The following is a 20,430-nucleotide window of genomic DNA, read 5'->3' as shown; positions in this document are numbered from 1 at the left end:
TTTCATGAGCGTGGGATATCTCAAGTTCTTCACAGCCAATGAAATATTATTGACATGTAGCCACTACTGAAATGTAGGAAATGTGACAGCTAATCTTGCACACAGCAAGCTCCTACAAACAACAATATGGTAATGTCCAGATCTTTTGTCTTTGAAGGATAAACATTGGTCAGGACACCAGGGAGAATTCCCCAGCTTTTCGTCAAAATTCCTAATGGACATTAGTGAACCAGTTATGTCTAACCTTTCATTGGACTCTTATTAGACTAGAAGGTTATTTTATTTAATCTTCTTCCATCTCTTCTATCTTTTGCACCTTTATGAATCTGCCTGGGTCACTAATATAGTGCTAGAAGGTACAAGCGAAGGATAAAATGCCTACTGATGTTTCCTCTCTCCCTTTGGGCACATGCATGACAACTTTCCCCAGTGGCCAGGTAGCGATTGGGGATTTACCACTTGGGGGACCATTGGTGAAATCAATGGCATCAAGTTTTAAGCAGCCAATGTCCCCAGCTACCAAGTAAAACCATTTTATTAAAGTTGCAAATCAAATTGTTGAACCAAAGATAAATTCCCAAATAAGAATGAGGGTCAATGTAAGGGAGCAGTGGCGGAACTTTAGCACATTTAATTTCATATCTGGTTGGCATCTGGCATCTAGGAAATATTGCTAAAAGCAAAATACTGCAGATGCTGGAAATCTGAAACAAAAACAGAAGATGCTGGTAAAGCTCAACAGGTCCAACAGCACCTGTGGAGAGGAAGACAGAGTTAAAGTTTCGAGTCCATAACTTGCTCTAAAGAAGAGTCATACAGATTCGAAACGTTAACATCTTTCTCTCCACAGATGGTTTTAGACCTGCTGAGCTTTACCAGCATTTTCTGTTTTTGTTCAGGAAATATTGTTGTTGGGAATGATGAACTTTTTAGCTTGATATTTATTGTCAGAAAAACACTAGTCGGTTTAAAGCAAATATCTCAAGGGCATTTAAAAAAGCCAATGATTACAAACTAACACGGCTTATGGAAGAGGGGTCATTTTTAACATATTTGTTGGAATTCCTTGTGGGTGGAACAGAACTGTATGTATAAGGATAACTATGGGATATTATATAATCGAACTTGCAAAAGTTATTTGATAGTCTCTCGCAGGAGACGCGTGGCCAAAGTGAAAACTCTTTGAATAAAGAAGGATGTTGTGAAATAGGATAATAAATCAGCCTGTATTAAGAAATGAGCATTGATCTATTGTAATTAATAATTCTAGTTGGTCAGTTGTAACCATAGACCTCAAATTTGTTGGTAAGCATTGTAAAAATAACAATCTTAACCAAGATCTATTAAAACCAGACTTATTAAATGTGTAAGTTGCTTTCAGCCTCAGTGTTCTGCTTGAGACTGAGTTCAGCTTCTAACCGTACCTACCATCCATTACTGAGATAGTCTATTTACATCTCTGAGACGTTGCCCACCGGTCATTTAAACCCGCAGCCACATCATTGTCCATCTCCATGCTCTGTTCTATTGCTGTGTGAGGCCACTGTCCAAGCTCCAGGCATCACGTACACATAGGATGTAGCAAGGTGGAAAGAACATAGGAGGAATAGGCCATTCGGCCCTTCGAGCCTGCTCCACCATTCAAACAGATCATGGCTGATCATCTACCACTACTACTTCGGGAATCATCTAATTGACTACACATCCGTGCATCTTTAAGTAGTTCCTGTTCATTTCCCATTTCCTCACTCTCATATGAATTTCTTTTGAATATTTCACCACGTTAAAATAACTTTATAACTAAGTATTTTTTGTTAAAAGCAAAATACTGCAGATGCTGGAAATCTGAAACAAAAACAGAAAATGCGAGAAAAACTCAGCAGGTCTACCAGCATCTGTGATGAGAGAAACAGAGTTAACGTTTTGAGTCGGTATGACTCTTCTTCAGAGCTTTGAAGAGAAGTGGAAATGTGATGAAATTTATGCTGTTTAAGGAGGTTGGGCAGGTGGAGCTGGATAGAAGGTCAGCAATAGGTGAGGACAAAGGAGAGAGTGACAAAGGTGTCATGAACTAAAGGACAAAGGGAGTGTTAATGGTCATGGTAAGGGCTAAAAAAAAGATGCTGATAGTGGCAAAGGTAAGAAAGCAGAATGTGATAATAGCAGAACAAGGGCCAGCACTCTGCAAAGAAAATGAACAAGTAACAGATAGAAAATAGAATAGAAGTGGGGATAAAAAAAGGGGATAAAACCACAGATAAATGAATAAAAATAAAAATAAGTGGATAGAAAATAAAAATAAATGTAGGAAAAAGGGGATTAAAAAAGGGCTGGGGATGGAGGCAAGAGTTCATGATCTGAACTTGTTGAACTCAATGTTAAGTCCAGAAGGCTGTAAGGTGCCTAATCAGAAGATGAGGTGCTGTTCTTCCAGTTTGCATTGATCTTCACTGGAACATTGCAGCAGGCCAAGGATGGACATATGGGCATGAGAGCAGGGTGGAGTGTTGAAATGGCAAGCGACAGGGAGGTCTGGGTCATGCTTGCGGACAGACCGAAGATGTTCCGCAAAGCGGTCACCCAGCCTACATTTGGTCTCTTCAATGTAGAGGAGACCACATTGGGAGCAGCAAATGCAGTAGACTAAGTTGAGGGAAGTGCAAATGAAACACTGCTTCACCTGAAAGAAGTGTTTGGGCCCTTGGACAGTAAGGAGGGAGGAGGTAAAGGAGCAGGTGTTGCACCTTCTGTGATTGTATGAGAAGGTGCCGTGGGAAAGGGTTGAGGTGTAGGGAGTGATGGAGAAATGGACTAGGGTGTCCAAGAGGGAACGGTCTCTATGGAATGCTGACCAAGGGAGTTGAGGGGAAGATGTGTTTGGTGGTGTCATCATGCTGGAGTTGCCAGAAATGGCAGAGAATGGTCCTTTAAATGCAGAGGCTGGTGGGGTGAAAAGTGAGGACGAGGGGGACCCTATCATGGTTCTGGGAGGGAGAGGAAGGTTTGAGGGCTGATGAGTGGGAGATGGGTCAGACATGGTTGAAGACCCTGTCAACCACAGAAGGAGGGAAACCTCAGTTAAAGAAGAAGGAAGATATGTCAGAAGCGCCGTTTTGGAAAGTGGCATCATCAGAACAGAACAGAGGTGAGGGAACTAAGAGAATGGGATGGAGTCCATACAGGAAGCGGGGTGTGAGGAGCTGTAGTCAAGGTAGCTGTGGGAGTCGGTAGGCTTGTAATGAATATTGGTGGACAGTCTATCACCAGAAATTGAGACAAAGAGGTCAAGGAAGGGAAGGGAAGTGTTAGTGATGGACCACGTGAAGGTGATAGAGGGGTGGAAATTGGAAGCAAAATTGATAAACTTTTCCAGGTCCAGTTGTGAGCATGAAGCGGCACTGAAATAGTCATGGATGTATCAAGAAAAGAGTTGTGGGCAGGGGCCTGAGTAGGACTGGAACAAGGAATGTTCCACATACCCCATAAAGAGACAGGCATAACTGGGGCCCATGCAGGTACCCATAGCCACACCTTTTATTTGGAGGAAGTGACGCAAGTTTAAGGAGAAATTGTTCATTGAGAGAACAAGTTCAGCCAGGTGGAGGAGAGTGGTGGTGGATGGGAATTGTTCGGGCCTTTGTTCAAGGAAGAAGTGGAGAGCCCTCAGAACATCCTGATGGGGGATGGGGGTGCAGAGGGATTAGACATCCATGGTGAAGAGGAGACGGTTAGGGCCTGGGAACTGGAAATTGTTGTTATGATGTAGGGCATTAGAGGAATCATAGATGTAGGTGGAAAAAGACTGGACAAGGAGAGAGAGGACGGAGTCAAGATAGGAAGAAACTAGTTCCATGGGGCAGTAACAGGCTGACATGATCGGTTTATCGGGACAGTCCTGTTTGCGGGCTTTGTGAAGGAGGCAGAAGCGGGCTATCCATGGTTGGGAGGCTATGAGGTTGGAAGCTGTGGAGGGAAGATCTCCAGAGGAGATGAGGTCAGTGACAATCCTGGAAACAATGGCTAGATGTTTGGTGGTGGAGTCATGGTCCAGGGGGAGGTAGGAAGAAGTGTCTGCAAGTTGACGCTCAGCCTCTGCGAGGTAGAGGTCAGTGCCCCAGACAACAACAGCAGGTTTGATGACAAAGTCAGAGTTGGACCCGAGAGAACAGGGTGCAACATGTTCAGAAGGAGACAGGTTAGAGTGGGTGAGAGGGGCAGAGAAATTGAGATGGCCAATGTCACGCCGACAGTTCTCAATGAAAAGATCAAAAGCAGGTAAGAGGCCAGAGGGAGGGGTCCAGGTGGAGGGAGAATAGGTCAGAGGGCGTAGTTTTTTGTTGCTGGGTACTTGGATTACTGGAAACACTTTATTAACGATTCAGGGATATGCAAAAATTGGCCTCTCTCGCAATTTTTCAGGGAAAGGGGAAATTTTAATCTCACCGTTACTACAAATGGGATTACCTAGATCTCTAACTCCAACACTAAATAGGGGAAGTATCTGGGCAGTGGACTGAAGCACAGTGACGTTTTTAACTGTTGCAAAGTTTGGTTTGCTCTTGAATCTGCCAGCAGCAGCTCAGTTTGTAGCTCTTATGCCTCCGAGTCACAAGATTCCAGGTTGAAGTCCCACTCCAGGATGGGGTGTCAGTCTGACACTCCAGGGCAGTACTGAAGGAGCACTGCACTGTCAGAAGTGCCGCCTTTCAGGTGAGATGTCATATTGGGGCCCCATCTGCTTGCTTGGGTAGGTATGTGTTCCTCAATCCACATTACACAAAAAACCACCGATAATGTGGTCCTTACCACATTGCAGTTTATACGAGTTTGTCTCCAAATCGGCTGCTGTATTTCCTACGTTACAACAGTGACCATTCTTCCAAACTACTTCATTGGCTGTGAAACCCTTGGAGGTATCCAATAGCTGTGAAAAAGCACAATCTAAATGCATATTTTACTTTTCATTTCTTCTGAAAGACGAGATATCCTACAAGTTCATCGAAAATTTGGAATAATCTTAAGTGAAGAGTCTGCACAGGGAAGAACAGCATTTACATCTATGAAAAGAGATAGCGCACTGGGCTCCTTTCTCCTGCAGTAGATATGAGGAACTCAACGTCTTGACCAGAACAGTGGGTGACCACCAGAATCAAACTAGCCACCAGGTCTGATCCACTGAAGTTCCAGTGCCTAAAGCATGCAGAGTGATTCTGCAGTTATTAATGGTTTAAAGATCAAGTGGAATATTATGACTCCAGAGAGCCTGACACAGTTAGTGAAGGGCCATGGAGCTTTTTGAAGTCCAAATCATTACTTACAGCTGGCTTGATGCAGGAAGGAATCCTACAGAGTGTGGAATAATCACTGACAGAAACTAGAAAGGAGTTTACCGCTTCAAAAAAAAGGAAGCTATATAAGGGTTATTTTTTAAAAAGGATCAGCTTGTGGAAGGAAGTAAGTCAGGACTAATTGGATCTTACAGAAGCCTTTGCTGAGAGAATTTGCAATTGGTGGTGAGCTAGTAAGTGCAATATTGATAGAGAAAAAGAAAATATCACAACAGGATAAAATATAACAGAAACAAGTATAAAATATTATGATAATGCACCTTCACATATTGTTTTTGGTTAAATAAACTTATATGTGTCAAATGCCTTTAATGTAATAAGACATGCTAAAGTGGGTCATTGAAGTGTTATTAAACAAAGTATAACACCAAGGAGGTATTCGGATAGATGACCAAAAGTTTGGTCAAAGAGCAGGTTTTAAGGAGTGTCTTAAAGATGGAAATTGTGATGAATGGGTTTAAGGAGACTTTAGGGCTGAGCTGAAGGCACAACCACCAATGATGGTTCGATTAATATTGGTGGTGCACAAGATTTTATTTTTTTATTTTTGTGTTGCTATCTAACTCTTTCTCTAGTGGGATGCTGGCAAAAATCTTTATGAGAGGGGATAAAAACAAAAAAACTGCGGATGCTGGAAATCCAAAACAAAAACAGAATTACCTAGAAAAGCTCAGCAGGTCTGGCAGCATCGGCGGAGAAGAAAAGAGTTGACGTTTCAAGTCCTCATGACCCTTCGACAGAACTGTTGAACAGTTCTGTCGAAGGGTCATGAGGACTCGAAACGTCAACTCTTTTCTTCTCCGCCGATGCTGCCAGACCTGCTGAGTTTTTCCAGGTAATTCTGTTTTTGTTTATGATAGGGGATGTTGCTGCAGACTAGATTGGAATTACGAGCAGTTAAAGAGAAGGCAGATTGAAAAACTGGATTCTCTGGCATTGACTTTTTCCCCTCCAGCCCTTTGGAAAATTTATTTTAAATTTCTCCAGTTGCCTCAGGCATTTGGTCTCACTAGGCAGCGCATGCCTTCCATTTCATAACTGAACCCATCAGCCTCCTGGATGCAACAGTCTTCCCAACGCCCCGTGTTACTGGAGCGTTCAAAATGAAAAATAGGTTGAATGATATTTTCCCATTGTTTTGCTATACCTTAGGAAGAGGAAGAGGCCATTCATCCCCTCAAGCCTGTTCTGCCAGTCAATTAGTTTGTGGCTGACCTGTACCTTAACTCCGCCTATTCATCCTGGTCCCTTAACCCTTGTTGCCATTTTCTGGCAAAAATCTATCAATCCCAGCTTTGAAATTTTTGGTTAACTTCCAGCTTCAATAGCTTTCTAGGGAAGAGCGTTCTGGATTTCCTTTGTGTGAAGAAGTGCTTCCTAACATTAGCCCTGAAGGGCCCAGCTCTAACTTTAAGGTGCTGCCCCCTTTTCCTACACTAACCCCCACCACCCAACCACTCCCCACCAGAGGAAATAGTTTCTCTCTGTTCACTCTATCAAATCGTTTAATTGTCTTAAACACCTCAGTTGGGTCACTCCTTAATCTTCAATGTGCAAAGGAATAAATACCTAATCTATGCAACCAGTTATAATACTTTAACCTTTTTAGTCCTGGTATCATTCTGGTGAATCTAAACTGCGCATGTTCAAAGATGGACATATCCTCCCTGTGGTGCAGTTTCCAGAACAGAATGCAGTATTCTAAATGGAGGCTAATCAGAGCGTTATACAACTATAACCTAACTTCCAACTCTGTGTCCCAGGCTTCTGGAGTTAGAGGCAAACATTCCATTAACCTTTTTAATTATTCATTGCGCCTGCCCGCTACTTTTAGTGATTTCTGTAGTTGGACCCCTAATTCTCTCTATTAATTTTTCACCAATTAGAAAGTATTCTGATCTACCTTTCTTAAGTCCAAATTGGATAACTTTCATTTTTCCACTTTGAACTCCATCTGCCAGGGTCTTGCCCACTCACCCAATCCATCGATGCCCCAATGGAACTTTCTACCCCCGTCCACACTATTTACAATCTCTCTCAGCTTGCTGTCATTCTCCTAAATGTAACCACCATTGTTGTCGCTTGCAGCGGAAAGTCGTGGGAAGTGGCAGTGGAAGCTTGGGAACCTCTTCCTACCAAAATTCCCTTCCCCTTCCCTTTCCAACCAGAAATCATTCCAAAATGGGCCAAGATGCAGAGCAAAGTGTGGACGCCTGGATCCACTCGGTAAATAAAGGTTAACATAGAGAAAAATAAACTCCAGCTCCAAATAGCGTCACGGCAAGGTTCACAGGCCCAATCTTCAATGCTCGTTTATAGTTAGAGTGAAAAGTTTAACTCCATGCATAATAATACATGACAAGTTTCCCGCTACCTGGGTCAGAGCAATTTTGCCAAGTGAGTCATGTGTGCTATACGGGTGAGGTGACTGCAATATAATGTGATACTTTTCTGATTTAGTGCTGCCCACACAGAGACTCTGCTCTTGGCGTGACATCAGTCATCTAAATTTGTCTGCTCCTCTCACCCACTCTAAATTGTCTCTCTCTGAACTTGCTGCACTCCGTTGTGTTAGGTCCAACCCTGACATTGTCATCAAACCTGCTGACAAGGGTGGTGCTGTTGTTGTCTGGTGCACTGACCTCTACCTTGCAGAGGCTGAGCGTCAACTCGCAGACACTTCCTCCTACCTCCCCCGGACCATGATCCCACCACTGAACATCAAGCCGTTGTTTCCAGGACTGTTACGGACCTCATCTCCTCTGGAGATCTTCCTTCCACAGCTTCCAGCCTCATAGTCTCCCAACCTCGGATAGTCCGCTTCTATCTCCTACCCAAAATCCATAAACAGGACTGTCCCGGCAGGTCGATCGTGTCAGCCTGTTCCTGCCCCACGGAACTCACTTCTTGCTATTTTGACTCCATTCTCTCTCCCCTTGTCCAGTCCCTTCCCACCTACATCCATGATTCCTCTGACACCCTATATCATATCAACAATTTCCAGTTCCCTGCCCCAACCGTCTCCTCTTCATCATGGACGTCCAATCCCTCTATATTGCCATCCCCCACTGGGATAGTCTGATTGCTCTCCGTTTCTTCCTCGAACAAAGGCCCGAACAATCCCCATCCACCACTACTCTCCGTCTGGCTGAACTTGTTCTCACACTGAACAATTTCTCCTTAAACTCCTCTCACTTCCTCCAAATAAAAGGTGTGGCTATGGGTACCTGCATGGGCCCCAGTTATGCCTGTCTCTTTATGGGGTATGTGGAACATTCCTTGTTCCAGTCCTACTCCAGCCCCCTGCCACAATTCTTTCTCTGGTACATCGATGATTACTTCGGTGCTGCTTCATGCTCTCGTCTGGACCTGGAAAAAATTATTAATTTTGCTTCCAATTTCCACCCCTTCATAATTTTCACATGGTCCATCTCTGACACTTCCCTTCCCTTCCTTGACCTCTTTGTTTCAATTTCTGGTGATAGACTGTCCACCAATATCCATTACAAGCTTACCGACTCCCACAGCTACCTCGACTACAGATCCTCACACCCCGCTTCCTGTAAGGAGTCCATCCCATTGTCTCAGTTTCTTTGCCTCCGTTGCATCTGTTCTGATGATGCCACTTTCAAAAACAGTTCCTCTGACATGTCCTCCTTCTTCCTTAACCAAGGTTTTCCACCCACGGTGGTTGACAGGGCCCTCAACTGTGTCCGGCCTATCTCCCGCATCTGCCCTCACACCTTCCTCTTCCTCCCAGAACCATGATAGGGTCTCCCTTGTCCTTACTTATCATCTCACCAGCCTCCGCATTCAAAGGATCATCCTCCGCCATTTCCGCCAACTCCAGCATGATGCCCCCATCAAACACATCTTCCCTTCATCCCCCTGGTGGCATTCCGCAGGGATCGTTCCCTCCGGGACACCCTAGTCCATTCCTCCATCACCCCATACACCTCAACCCCCTCCCACGGCACCTACCCATGCAACCGCAGAAGGTGCAACACCTGCCCCTTTACTTACCCTCTCCTTACCGTCCAAAGGCTCAAACACTCCTTTCAAGTGAAGCAGCATTTCACTTGCACTCCCCTCAATTTAGTCTACTGCATTTGCTGCTCCCAATGCGGTTTCTTCTACATTGGAGAGACCAAACGCAGACTGGGTGACTGCATTGCGGAACACCTTTGGTCTGTCCGCAAGCATGACCCAGACCTCCCTGTCGCTTGCCATTTCAACACTCCACCCTGCTCTCATGCCCACATGTCCGTCCTTGGCCTGCTGCATTGTTCCAGTGAAGCTCAACGCAAGCTGGAGGAGCAGCACCTCATCTTCCGACTAGGCACTTTACAGCCTTCTGGACTGAATATTGAGTTCAACAATTTTAGATCATGAACTCTCTCCTCCATCCCCACCCCCTTTCCGATCCCCTTTTTTTCCAATAATTTATATAGATTTTTCTTTTCCCACCTATTTCCATTATTTTAAAATGTATTTCCATCCATTGTTTTATCACTGCCTTTTAGCCTATTTCGATCCCTTCCCCCCACCCCACCCCTACTAGGGCTCTCTGTACCTTTATTATCACATTCCTTAGATAATATCACCAGCTTCAATACCTCTTTGTCCTTTTGTCTATGACATCTTTTGGTTATCTCCACCTATCATTGGCCCTCTATCCAGCTCTACCTGTCCCACTCCCCCTTAAACCAGCTTATATTTCACCTCTTTTCTATTTTTCCTTAGTTCTGTTGAAGAGTCATACGGACTCGAAATGTTAACTGTGTTCCTCTCCACAGATGCTGTCAGACCTGCTGAGTTTTTCCAGGTACTTTTGTTTTTGTTTTGGATTTCCAGCATCCGCAGTTTTTTGCTTTTATCAGAGACTCTGCCGGTTTCACTTACCAGAGTTATGGGCATGCAAATCACTTTGTTAGAAACTTATGGGGTTTGGGCAGACAGTGGCATAGTGGTAATATCACTGAACTAGCAATCTAGAGACCAAGGCTAATGCTCTAGGGCCATGGGTCCCACCACGGCAGCTGGTGGAATTTAAATTCAATTCATAAATCTGGAATTGAACACTAGTCTCATGAACCTATCATTGATTGTGATAAAAACCCATCTGGTTCATTAATGTCATTTAGGGAAGGAAATTTGTCATCCTTACCTGGTCTGGCCTACATGTGACTGCAGATCCACAGCAATGTGGTTGACTCTGAAATGGCCCAGCAAACCACTCAGTTCAAGGACAATTAAGGATGGGCAACAAATGTTGGTCTTGCCAGTGATGTCCACATCCCATGAAAGAATAAATTTTTAAAAAGTCCTACTCCAGGGCTTGGGGGGACAAAAGAGTCTTGCATTTATATAGCGCCTTTCATGGCCAACATCCCAAGGTGCTTTGCAGCCAGTGCGGTAACTTTTTGAAGTGGCGTCATTGTTGTAACTTAGGAAACACGGCAGCCAATCTGCACACAGCAAGCTCCCACAAACAGCAACGTGATAATGACCAGATAATCTTCTTGTTTTCAATTGAGGAGTTAATATTGTACAGGACATCAGGGAGAACTCCCCTGCTCAACTTTGAAATAGAGCATGGATCTTTTACATCCATCCCAGCCGGCAGATGGGACATGGGTTCAACACCTCATCTGAAGGACAGCACCTCCAATAGTGCATTGTACCCTCAATACTGCATTGGAGTGTTAGCCTTTATTTTTAATCTAGTCCTGAAGTGGGACTTGAACTTGGAACCTTGTGATTCAAAGTTGCAAGTGCTACCAACTGGAGCACAGCTGACCCACAAGAATACAGTAATCCAGACTGACATTCTCAGCGCAGTACTGAGGGGGTGTTGCACTGCCAGAGGTGCCATCTTTTAGATGGAAAGATCCCACAGCCACTATTTTAAAGAACAGCAGAGGAGTTCTCCCCAGTGTCCTGGGCCAATATTTATCCCTCACATCAACATCACAAAAACAGATTCTCTGGTTATTATCTCTTTGCTGTTTGTGGGAGCTTGCTGTGCACAAATGGGCTGCTGTGTTTCCCACAATACACTTCAAAAAGGATTTAATTGGCTGTAAAGTGCTTTGCAATGTCTTGTGGTTGAGAAAGGCGCTTTATAAATGCAAGTTTAGGTTTTAACTAACAGCCATTACTAGAAGACTGCCCTTTCTGGGGACACAGTGGCATAGCGGTAATGACACTGGATGTGTATTCCTGAGGCCCAGGCTAAATATCAGGGAATACGAATTCAAATCCCACCACTGAAACTGATAGAATTTAAATTCATATAATAAAAATCTGGAATTGAAAACTAGTCTTAGTAATGGTGACCATGACAGCTATAACCGATTGCAGTAAAATCCCATCTGGTTCACTAATGTGCTTTAGGAAAGGAAATCTGCCATTCTTACATGGTCTGACCTACATGTGACTCCAGATTCACAGCAATGTGGTTGACTCTTAACTGCCCCCTGAAATGACCCAGCAGGCCACTCAATTCAAGGGCAATTAGGGATGGGCAACAAATGCTGGCCTTGCCAGTGACATCCCACATCCCACAAAAAAAGAAAGAAAAGAATTCAAATGCAACTACAACAGTCGTTAAGTTAACTATCATCCTCATTGTGAAGGATGGAGACCAGGAATGTGTCTTCTGGCTTTGCCTTAGCTGCCAGCAAAGTATTTCAGATATTCATCCATGTGTGGCTCACATTGTTCTCAGGAAATCACATGCAGCAGTCAGCTGAACTTCTGATATGAAGTGATGCATCTTGGAAGGATGAAAGAGAAGAGACAATATGAACTAAATGTTACAGTTTTAATGGGCAGGCAGGGATAGAGACATCTGGGGGTCTATATACAGAGAAAGTGGCAGGCCAAATTGGTAAGGTTGTTTGAAAAGACTGTGTGTAAGGCACATGGTTTTCTAGTCTGAAATTCATGTCCAGCAGTTATCTCAGTTGAGTTAGGGAGATCTCATTAACATTGTCTGAATTGGGATCAGTATTGCAAGTTTGATATGGGGCTTAAGTGTGGGTTTATTCCACTAACTTCCAACTTGAGAATGTCCAGAATATATTTGTCTGTTCCTGGTTCATGTGTTGGGTTACAAGCTACATGACCTCAGTCAGCCACTAAAGGGAAATTCCATCTCTTAAATTATTAGCTGAGGGTGTCTGGGTTTGAAACTGCTAAGTAGTTGGGCAGCTGCCTAATGAAGGTGATACAGAACAGGGACTTTTCAATGGTTCAACTTTGTTTAAAACTCATTAATGAGGAAAGGTCAGGAAATGTATGAAAAAACCCTAATGCCGCAGGTATTTATTTTCTGAAGCTATTAATCGAGCAAAGTTTGGATGATATTTATAATTAAGAGGATGGTGCAAAAAATTAAAATACTGAAAGTTGTTCCAACTACTTAATTAACAACATAAATCCATCTTGAGCTATTAGAACTGGCTGTCACTGAAAGGTGACCCACTAAAGGGGGAACTTGCTCCATATACAGGAATTCATCGATATAATTAAACATTTTAGCAGTGCATATCGGTAGCAATATCCACGATTTGTTAAATTAACAAAGCTCTTTAGCTCAACTGCTTCAAATTAGGTGTCAGCCTAGGTTCAGTGAGTAACACCAACATCTCGGAGTCAGAGGTCAAGCCTCGCTGCACAACTTGAGCCGAAGCTGCAGTTATTGCACTGTGGAAGGTCTCAGTTATGGATGAGATGTTAATTCAGGGCCTATCTTACCACTCAGGTGGATGTAAAAGATCCCATACCTCTATTTCAAAGAAGAGGATGGGAGATCACCCCAGCATGCGTGGTAAAGTGCAGTGCTATATGGCTTTAAGAGGATGTAGTTTGTTGACCATGTATTGACCAATCACTACACAGCGCGGGCTTCCTGGGTAACTGCAAGTCTAGAGCCGGAGGTGATTGAAGAAGCACGCATTGTGTCAGTGCTCTGTTCTTAGTTCCAATAAACCACCAGTGTTTGTTCAGTTAATTGGTCTCTTTGCCTGTATTGTTTCAAGCACCAACTAATGTGTTAATATCAAGGGCACAGCTAGCGTTCTCCGGACAAAGTGAACCTGATAATTAAAAACATAAAAGCGTCCTAACCAATATTTCTGCCTCGGCTACCATGGGATCTTGCTGCACCCAGATTGGCTGCTGCATATCCCACGTTGCAACAGTGGCTACAACTCAAATGTACATTGGCCGTAGAGTGTTTTGAAATGTTCCAAAGCTACGAAGGATGCTGCATAAACACAAATCTTTCTTATTTTAAATGACCGAGTAAAACCTTTCAAAAAAACCAATCAACTGGATAAGTGTCTAAGGCTGCAGTCGTAATCCACAGCCTGTTTTGAATGGTATCTGGTTAACATCTAATCACAGAGTAGAGTTGACCATCACCTACCTTTCAGTCCACTTACCTTCACAAGTGCTGGGCTCCTGGAGCCAGCAATGAGGTTGACCTCAGGTGGTCAGGAAATATTATAATTTTTGTGTGTCCCAAATACAGGAGATTGTTTTCCTGTGAGAAGCTTTGTCATAAGCGTTGACCAGTGTTTTTTCCCCGCATAGTGATAACATATTCTAATTGGTGCAAAAATGGTGAAGCAAGTGAATCAAGAAAGTTCTTAGAATTACATAGATTTTAAAGCAGAGGAACAGATCACTTGGCCCAACAAATCCATGGTGTTTGTGCTCCACACAAGCCTCCTCCCACCTTACTTCACCTCACCCTATTAACATACCCTTCTATTCCTTTCTACCTCATGTATTTATCTAGTTTCGCCTTAAATATATCTCTGCTATCACCTCATCTACTCCTTGTGGTAGCGAGTTCCACATTCCCAGCGTGGGGCTTCTCCTCAATTCCCTATTGGAAAAATCCAGTAAAATCCATTAAAAAATTCTTATTTTTATAGCCCCTATTTTTGGTCTTCCTACAAGGAGAAACATCTCCTCCACATCTGGCCTTTCGAACCCTTGATATTCTTAAAGGCCTCGATCAGGTCATGTCTCAGCTTTTCCTTTTCTAGTGAGGAAAATCCCCGGCCTGTTCTGTCTTTCCCAATCGCTGGGCCGGCTCAGCTACAGAATCATTGAATGGTTACTGCATAGGAGGCCATTCAGCTGTCGTGTCCGTGTCTGTGTCCGCTCTTTACAAGGGCATATGAGCTAGCCCTGCCCTCCCCTCTCCCCTGTCTTTAGCCAATAGCCCAGCAGCTTTTGTTTCTCCAGATAATGATTCGATTCCCTTTTGAAAGCTGCGATGGAATCTGTCTCCACCATGCTCTCAGGCAGCTCTAGTGGTGTCATAGTAACTCGTTATTTTGCATTTTCTCCAGTATCCTTCCTGCAATAATGTAGGCTGGAACTTTGTACAATCTATCACTAATTCCATGAGCAGAGAGAGTAGGACGTATATCGGTAATAATGTTGAGATTTGACCGTAATCTCTCTGGCTTTAGGCACTGCCTGCTTGTTAATGAGCTGCTGGAGTCCCCTGTTACAATGGTGTCTTATTGTTTCCTTCAGAGCCCCTCAACTGTTGGAGCAGGAGACTTCCACCATGGTCGCCGTGAAGATGCTGAAAGAAGAGGCTTCGCCTGACATGCAGGCAGATTTCCAGAGAGAGGCAGCCCTCATGGCGGAGTTTGACCACCCAAACATCGTCAAATTGTTAGGTAACTCCTGCTTTCAGAAGTAAAAAATACAAGCTACAGCAACAACAAGCATTTGTGCAGCGCCTGTAACAAAATTTGACACTTATCCACGTAAGGAGAGATTAGGACGGGTGAACGATTAGCTTGGTGCAAAGGAGTAGGTTTTAAAGGGGCTTCTTAAAGGAGGGAAGAAAGACAGAGAGGCTTAGGGAGGGAATCCCAGAGCTTGGGGGCCCAGGCAGCTGAAGGCACGGCCGCCAATGGTGGAGCGATTAAAATCGGGGGACGTGCAAGAGGTCAGAATTGGAGGAACATAGAGACATCAGAGGGTTGTGGGGCTTGAGAAAAGTACAAGTCTGAAGACACGGTGTAAACTGAGAAGAATGAGAATTTTAAAATTGAGGCATTGCTTGTCCTGCAGCCAACGTAGGTCAGTTAGCATAAGGATGATGACTGATTGGAACTTGGTGCCAGTTAGAACATTGGCAGAAGAGTTTTGGCTGATGCCAAGTTTATGGAAGGTAGAACGTGGGAGGCTGGCCAGGGGAGTGTTGGGATAGTTGAGTCTAGACAGACAATGGCCTGGATGAGGGTTTCAGCAGTGGCCAGTGAAGTTGGAAGGGGGGTCTAGTGGCTAAAATGTTATTCTGCTCTGCTAATTAAAGCCTGTGGTTTAGTACCTTGGAACCCAGCCCAGAGCAACCTCAAACTGTGCCTTATCAATTTCTAAAGGTATTCAAAGTATTTGTCAGAGAAACTGTTGATTTCATGTGGAGTAGCAGCTGTTCCACTCATAAGCAGAATATGCATTGGGGCCAAAATCAAGGTTTGAAACGAGCCCATTTCAAAAAAGATTGTTCCTTTGCGAATACACAGAGGGAAAAGCACATCAGCAAAATTAATGTTTCTGCAATAGGAGTGAAGGCCAAACATTTGCTAATGATGAGCACTGTGCATATGGCTAATAAATACACTCCAGAGCCAAGTAAGGTAACATTCCACATGCTATTATGTTGCCTGACTGCATTACTCCCCACAGCTCTAATCCATTAAGTGATCTTCTGCAAGTTTAATGTACAGCAGACCTAAGTCCTCTGTTATTATTGTCGTGGTTTCTAAGATGTGGTAGTCCTGGGTCTGGACTACAGCTAATGGTGGTGGCAAGGCTATTGGTAAACTCTACCTTTTATTGAACATACACTAACTATATACAATACTGGCCCAGCACAAGGCTCTACATTGAACTCTCTCTCTCCATGCTCTATTGTCCCATGATCTTACGATGTAGACTATACATTTTCATATTTCACATTAACCCTTCATACATGTCCCTCCCCCTAAGTCCGAGTGTCTTCTTAGTTCCATTTCTGTCCTCTTAAGGTGGATGAAAGGATCCCAAAGAAAAGCCGGGGTGGGGGGGAGCTCTCTCCCCAGTGTCCTGACCCAATGTCTAACCAAGTCTTTCAAAACAGAGCCTTCTACAAATTTGAACTGAACAAAGTGCTTTTGTGGTCCTGCCCGAGTGAAAGGACTGGAATTCTGCAGCACCTATTGTGATCTCAGAACATCCCAAAGCACTTTACATTTGCAGTGTAGCAATGTAGTGTGTTGTAAGGTAGGAATGTCGGCAGCCAATTTGTGCACAGCAAGATCCCACAAACAGCAACATGATAATGACCAGATAACCTTTTTTTTTAAGAAGTGACGTTGGCTGAGGGATTATTATTGGCGAAACAGCAAGGAAAACACTACTGATCTTTCTTTATTTAGCGCCATTGGACCTTTCCCATCCACCTGAGGGGGCAGGCAGGACCGAGAGTTACATCTCATCTGAAAGGCAGGTTCTTGAATGGACGGTATAGATTTTCACAGTGATGTAGCAGCCAGCCACGTGTTCTATTACTTGAACTCAAAGAGCAATTTCTAACTCCACATTCTCAGAATTTGAAACTGTTCTGTTCTACTTTTGTGTTAGTCATTATAACTGCCCCACAAGGTTGGAGCGATTGCTTCAGTTGCAGCCTGCACAGCTTAAACCCCACACAGTGGCAATGGCTGGAGATTCTCATTAGTGTTCATGAAAACCATAAATTGGGATTTTGAGGATCAAAATGTGGGAGGTGAAAATTCAGCTCTTGACATTTGAACTACCAACAGCTCCAGCAGAATTCCTGTCCACACTGCCCAACTGGTTTCGCTCGTTCCCGGCCCCATCCTCCTTCTTTGTGCTCTATAAAAAAATCATCAAAATCACAAGAATGAAGAACATTGACTGGCCAAATCAAATAACATAGAATCACATAACACACAAGGAGGCCATTCAGCCCATCATGCTTGTGCAGCCATGGAATCTTTTACATCCACCTGAAAGGGTCTCCGTTTAACTTCTTAGCTGAAATATGGCACCGCTGACAGTGTAGCTGCCCTTCAGTACTGCACTGGGGATTTCAGCCTAGATGATGTGCCCAAGTCTCTGGAGTGGGAATTGACTCAGAAGGCGAGAGCGCCAACCATGGTTGACGCCAAGAGTACAATGATCACCATGTGATTTTCCAACCCTTTACACCCACGGACCAGAACAGGGAAAACCTGCCCTCCAGGCTCTTATGCTTAAATCATGTGAATCTTGATAAAAATTGGGTGCAGCTTTCCCCCTCCCCGAGATTTAACCAACACCCAAAGCTGGTTCTACTGACTTTGCTCTCCTGGAGGATTCTATGTGCAAGAGGCAGGAGGAAGCAGAGAAATAAGAGAGGAGGCTTGGCCTGAACTGGAATTGAGTGAATATTAAGGGGTAGAAAGGGCCAATTTCAGGGACCAGCATCTATGTGCTACAAGAATGCCAAAGAAGCCCGATTCAATATTGGTTTGGGCCCGTCTTTATGCTTCTGCAGCCTAAAACAGATGTTCTATCACTTCCCTATGCTAATAAGCCTGTTTAAAAGAGTCATTGGGTAATATGACTGCCCTGCGTGGAATCTGGGCCTGATCTCTTCAGGTTTCCCAGCTGTGGATGCAGCCTAGCAAGTGATCACCCCTAAAGGTAAGTGCAGTTTGAGTACCTCAAATCCAGCTACCCGAAAACCAATCATGTCCAAATACTGGACGCTTTTATAATCTTCCATATATCAATATTAAGTGAGTAAAATTGTTTATACAAATTACCTGGACAATTCAGCCAGTCCCTGCATTGGCACACCATAGCTCCAGACTAGTTACCAGCTTCCGTGCTTCGCTGGTTGCTCTATCCTGCACTCCAAGTGACCCCTGACCCCACCTTGACCTGGCTTGACCTGAACTGCCCATGGCCTGAACAGTCTGACCCGAAATTGGAAATATCCGATATCCAGTGCTGCTTCAGTCAAGGGTGCCAGGTGTGAAGTACTCTATACTTTTTTCAAGTTTGGTGTGGAGCCAGGAGAGGTAAGTAGAGCATTTGGTGTGAATTAGTAAATTGGTACAGAAGTGCAATTTGAAGTCGTTCAGTTATTTTCGTAATAAAAACTGAAAAGAGTGGAAATACTCAGCAGATGAGTAGGCATCAATAGGGAGAGGAACAGAGTTAACAGGTTTAGACTCTTCCCTTTGGGTCAGGACCCTAACATTAGGGTCAAATGGGAGTCACAACTGCCAACTGGGCGGGAAACAGTCTTTTGAGAGTGATTTTCCCCAATCTGGCCAATTAACGACCAGAGGGTGGACTCTCTCGAAGCAAGGAGACCCATAGGTCAGTTTGGGAGAGGACACTGCTGTTGAACCATCTTTCTTGCCGCCTGGCTTGGAGGATCTTGCTGGTGGTACTTCTCCAGTGCTTTGAGGTGCCTACTGTAGGTTGTCCAAGTCTCTGAAGCACAAGGGAGCACGGGGATCACTGCTGCCTAGTAAACTAAAGTCCCAAATTCAAAGTAATATAGCAGGGAAAGGAGCGAGTATTAGAGTAACCTGGGGAAGGGGTTGGAGCTAAGTATAAAGAAGGGGAAAAGCAGTTGAAATGATAAGCTGAAGGGGATGCAAAAAGTGACTTACCTTAGCGAAGGTTGAAAATATAATAAGAAATGGGTTAGGGTTAGAGGGAAAAAGAAAGGAGAGGGAGTGATGTTGAATATGACTAGGCAAGAGTTATATTACATATTTTCATATATTTGAAGTATTAGGAATTGATGTTAGTGAATTAGAGACAATCTGTGGTGCCCTGCCAAAGTCACACTTCTCCTGAGCTCAGGTATTCAGTGTCAACAACGAGGGACAATGAAGCCAAAATTAGTGAAGTCGAAACTTGTCCGAGTAATCTTTGTCTTCAGCAACTGAAAACCTAACTGATATTTTTCGCCATTCCACCTTGGCCGGAGAAACTGAGAACTATAGAATGTCAGGATCAAGATTAGTTGAGAACAATTAACTCAGCACATTGTGGGAGACAAACTGGGAGCTACCTGGTCTGCATGTTACAACAGCACACTACAGGATACATTAACTAACAACAGCTTGTGCTTGGAACAAGAAAAAAAGCTAATAGGATCATCGCAGGTTGGCCAGAAAATGCTCGACTTTGAAAAGTTTCATTTCTGGACATTCCCAGTCACTCACATTTCCCTTGGTCAGTTTATAGCAGAATGCTACAGCACAGGAGGAGGCCATTTGGTCCATTGTGGCTGTGCCAGCTCTTTGAAAGAACTATTCAATTAGTTCTCCCTTGTTCTTTCTCCATAATTGTATCTTTTTCCTTTTCACATATTTATCCAATTTCCTCTTCTGAATCAGCTTCCATTGTCCTTTCAGATAGTGCATTCCAGGTCGTAGCTTGAAAAATTTTAAGAAACAAATTCTCATCTCCCCTCTGGTTCTTTTGTCAATTGTTATAGGTATCGGAGGATAAACACATTAGTGTTGTCATTGTGAGGGTTGACCGTAGGGAGGGTGTGGCATAGTGGTATTGTCGCTGGACTAGTAATCCAGAGACCCAGGGTAATGCTCCAGATTTGAACCCCACCATGTGGTGAAATTTGAATTCAATAAAAATCTGGAATTTGGCGTTGTCAGTTGCTATAAAAACCATCTGGTTCACTGATGTCCTTTAGGGAAGAAAATCTGCCATCCTTACCCAGTCTGGCCTACATGTGACTCCAGACCCACAGCAATATAGTTGACTCTTAAAATGCCACTCAGTTCTCAAGGGCAATTAGGGATGGGCAATGAATGCTGGCCTAGCCAGCGAAGCCCACATCCCATGAATGAATAAAAATCTTGAATAGGCTCCACGGCAGAAAGGTTTCATTTTGTCTTCCCCTCTGCTCGATTAACAGATTTTCACGTGGTGGAATCTTAACCTCGCTAAGCAGCCTCAAAATAGAGCTTTTAAACCAAGGATGATTTTAACTTCAGTTAGAGTAGCC

The 20,430-nt window shown here is 43.9% G+C and overlaps 1 protein-coding gene across 1 annotated transcript in view; it reads left to right on the top strand.

The window, feature by feature from the left end:
• Nucleotides 1-20,430, top strand: part of musk (muscle, skeletal, receptor tyrosine kinase) — a 145,952-nt gene that overhangs the window by 113,286 nt on the left and 12,236 nt on the right. The window contains exon 16 of the mRNA XM_041186845.1: nt 14,910-15,058. Coding sequence (XP_041042779.1) covers nt 14,910-15,058 — 149 coding nt within the window. The remainder of the gene's footprint in view (nt 1-14,909; nt 15,059-20,430) is intronic.

The sequence above is a fragment of the Carcharodon carcharias genome, chromosome 4, assembly GCF_017639515.1.
Source record: "Carcharodon carcharias isolate sCarCar2 chromosome 4, sCarCar2.pri, whole genome shotgun sequence".
NCBI lineage: Eukaryota > Metazoa > Chordata > Chondrichthyes > Lamniformes > Lamnidae > Carcharodon > Carcharodon carcharias.
This window is presented reverse-complemented; position numbering and strand designations above follow the sequence as displayed.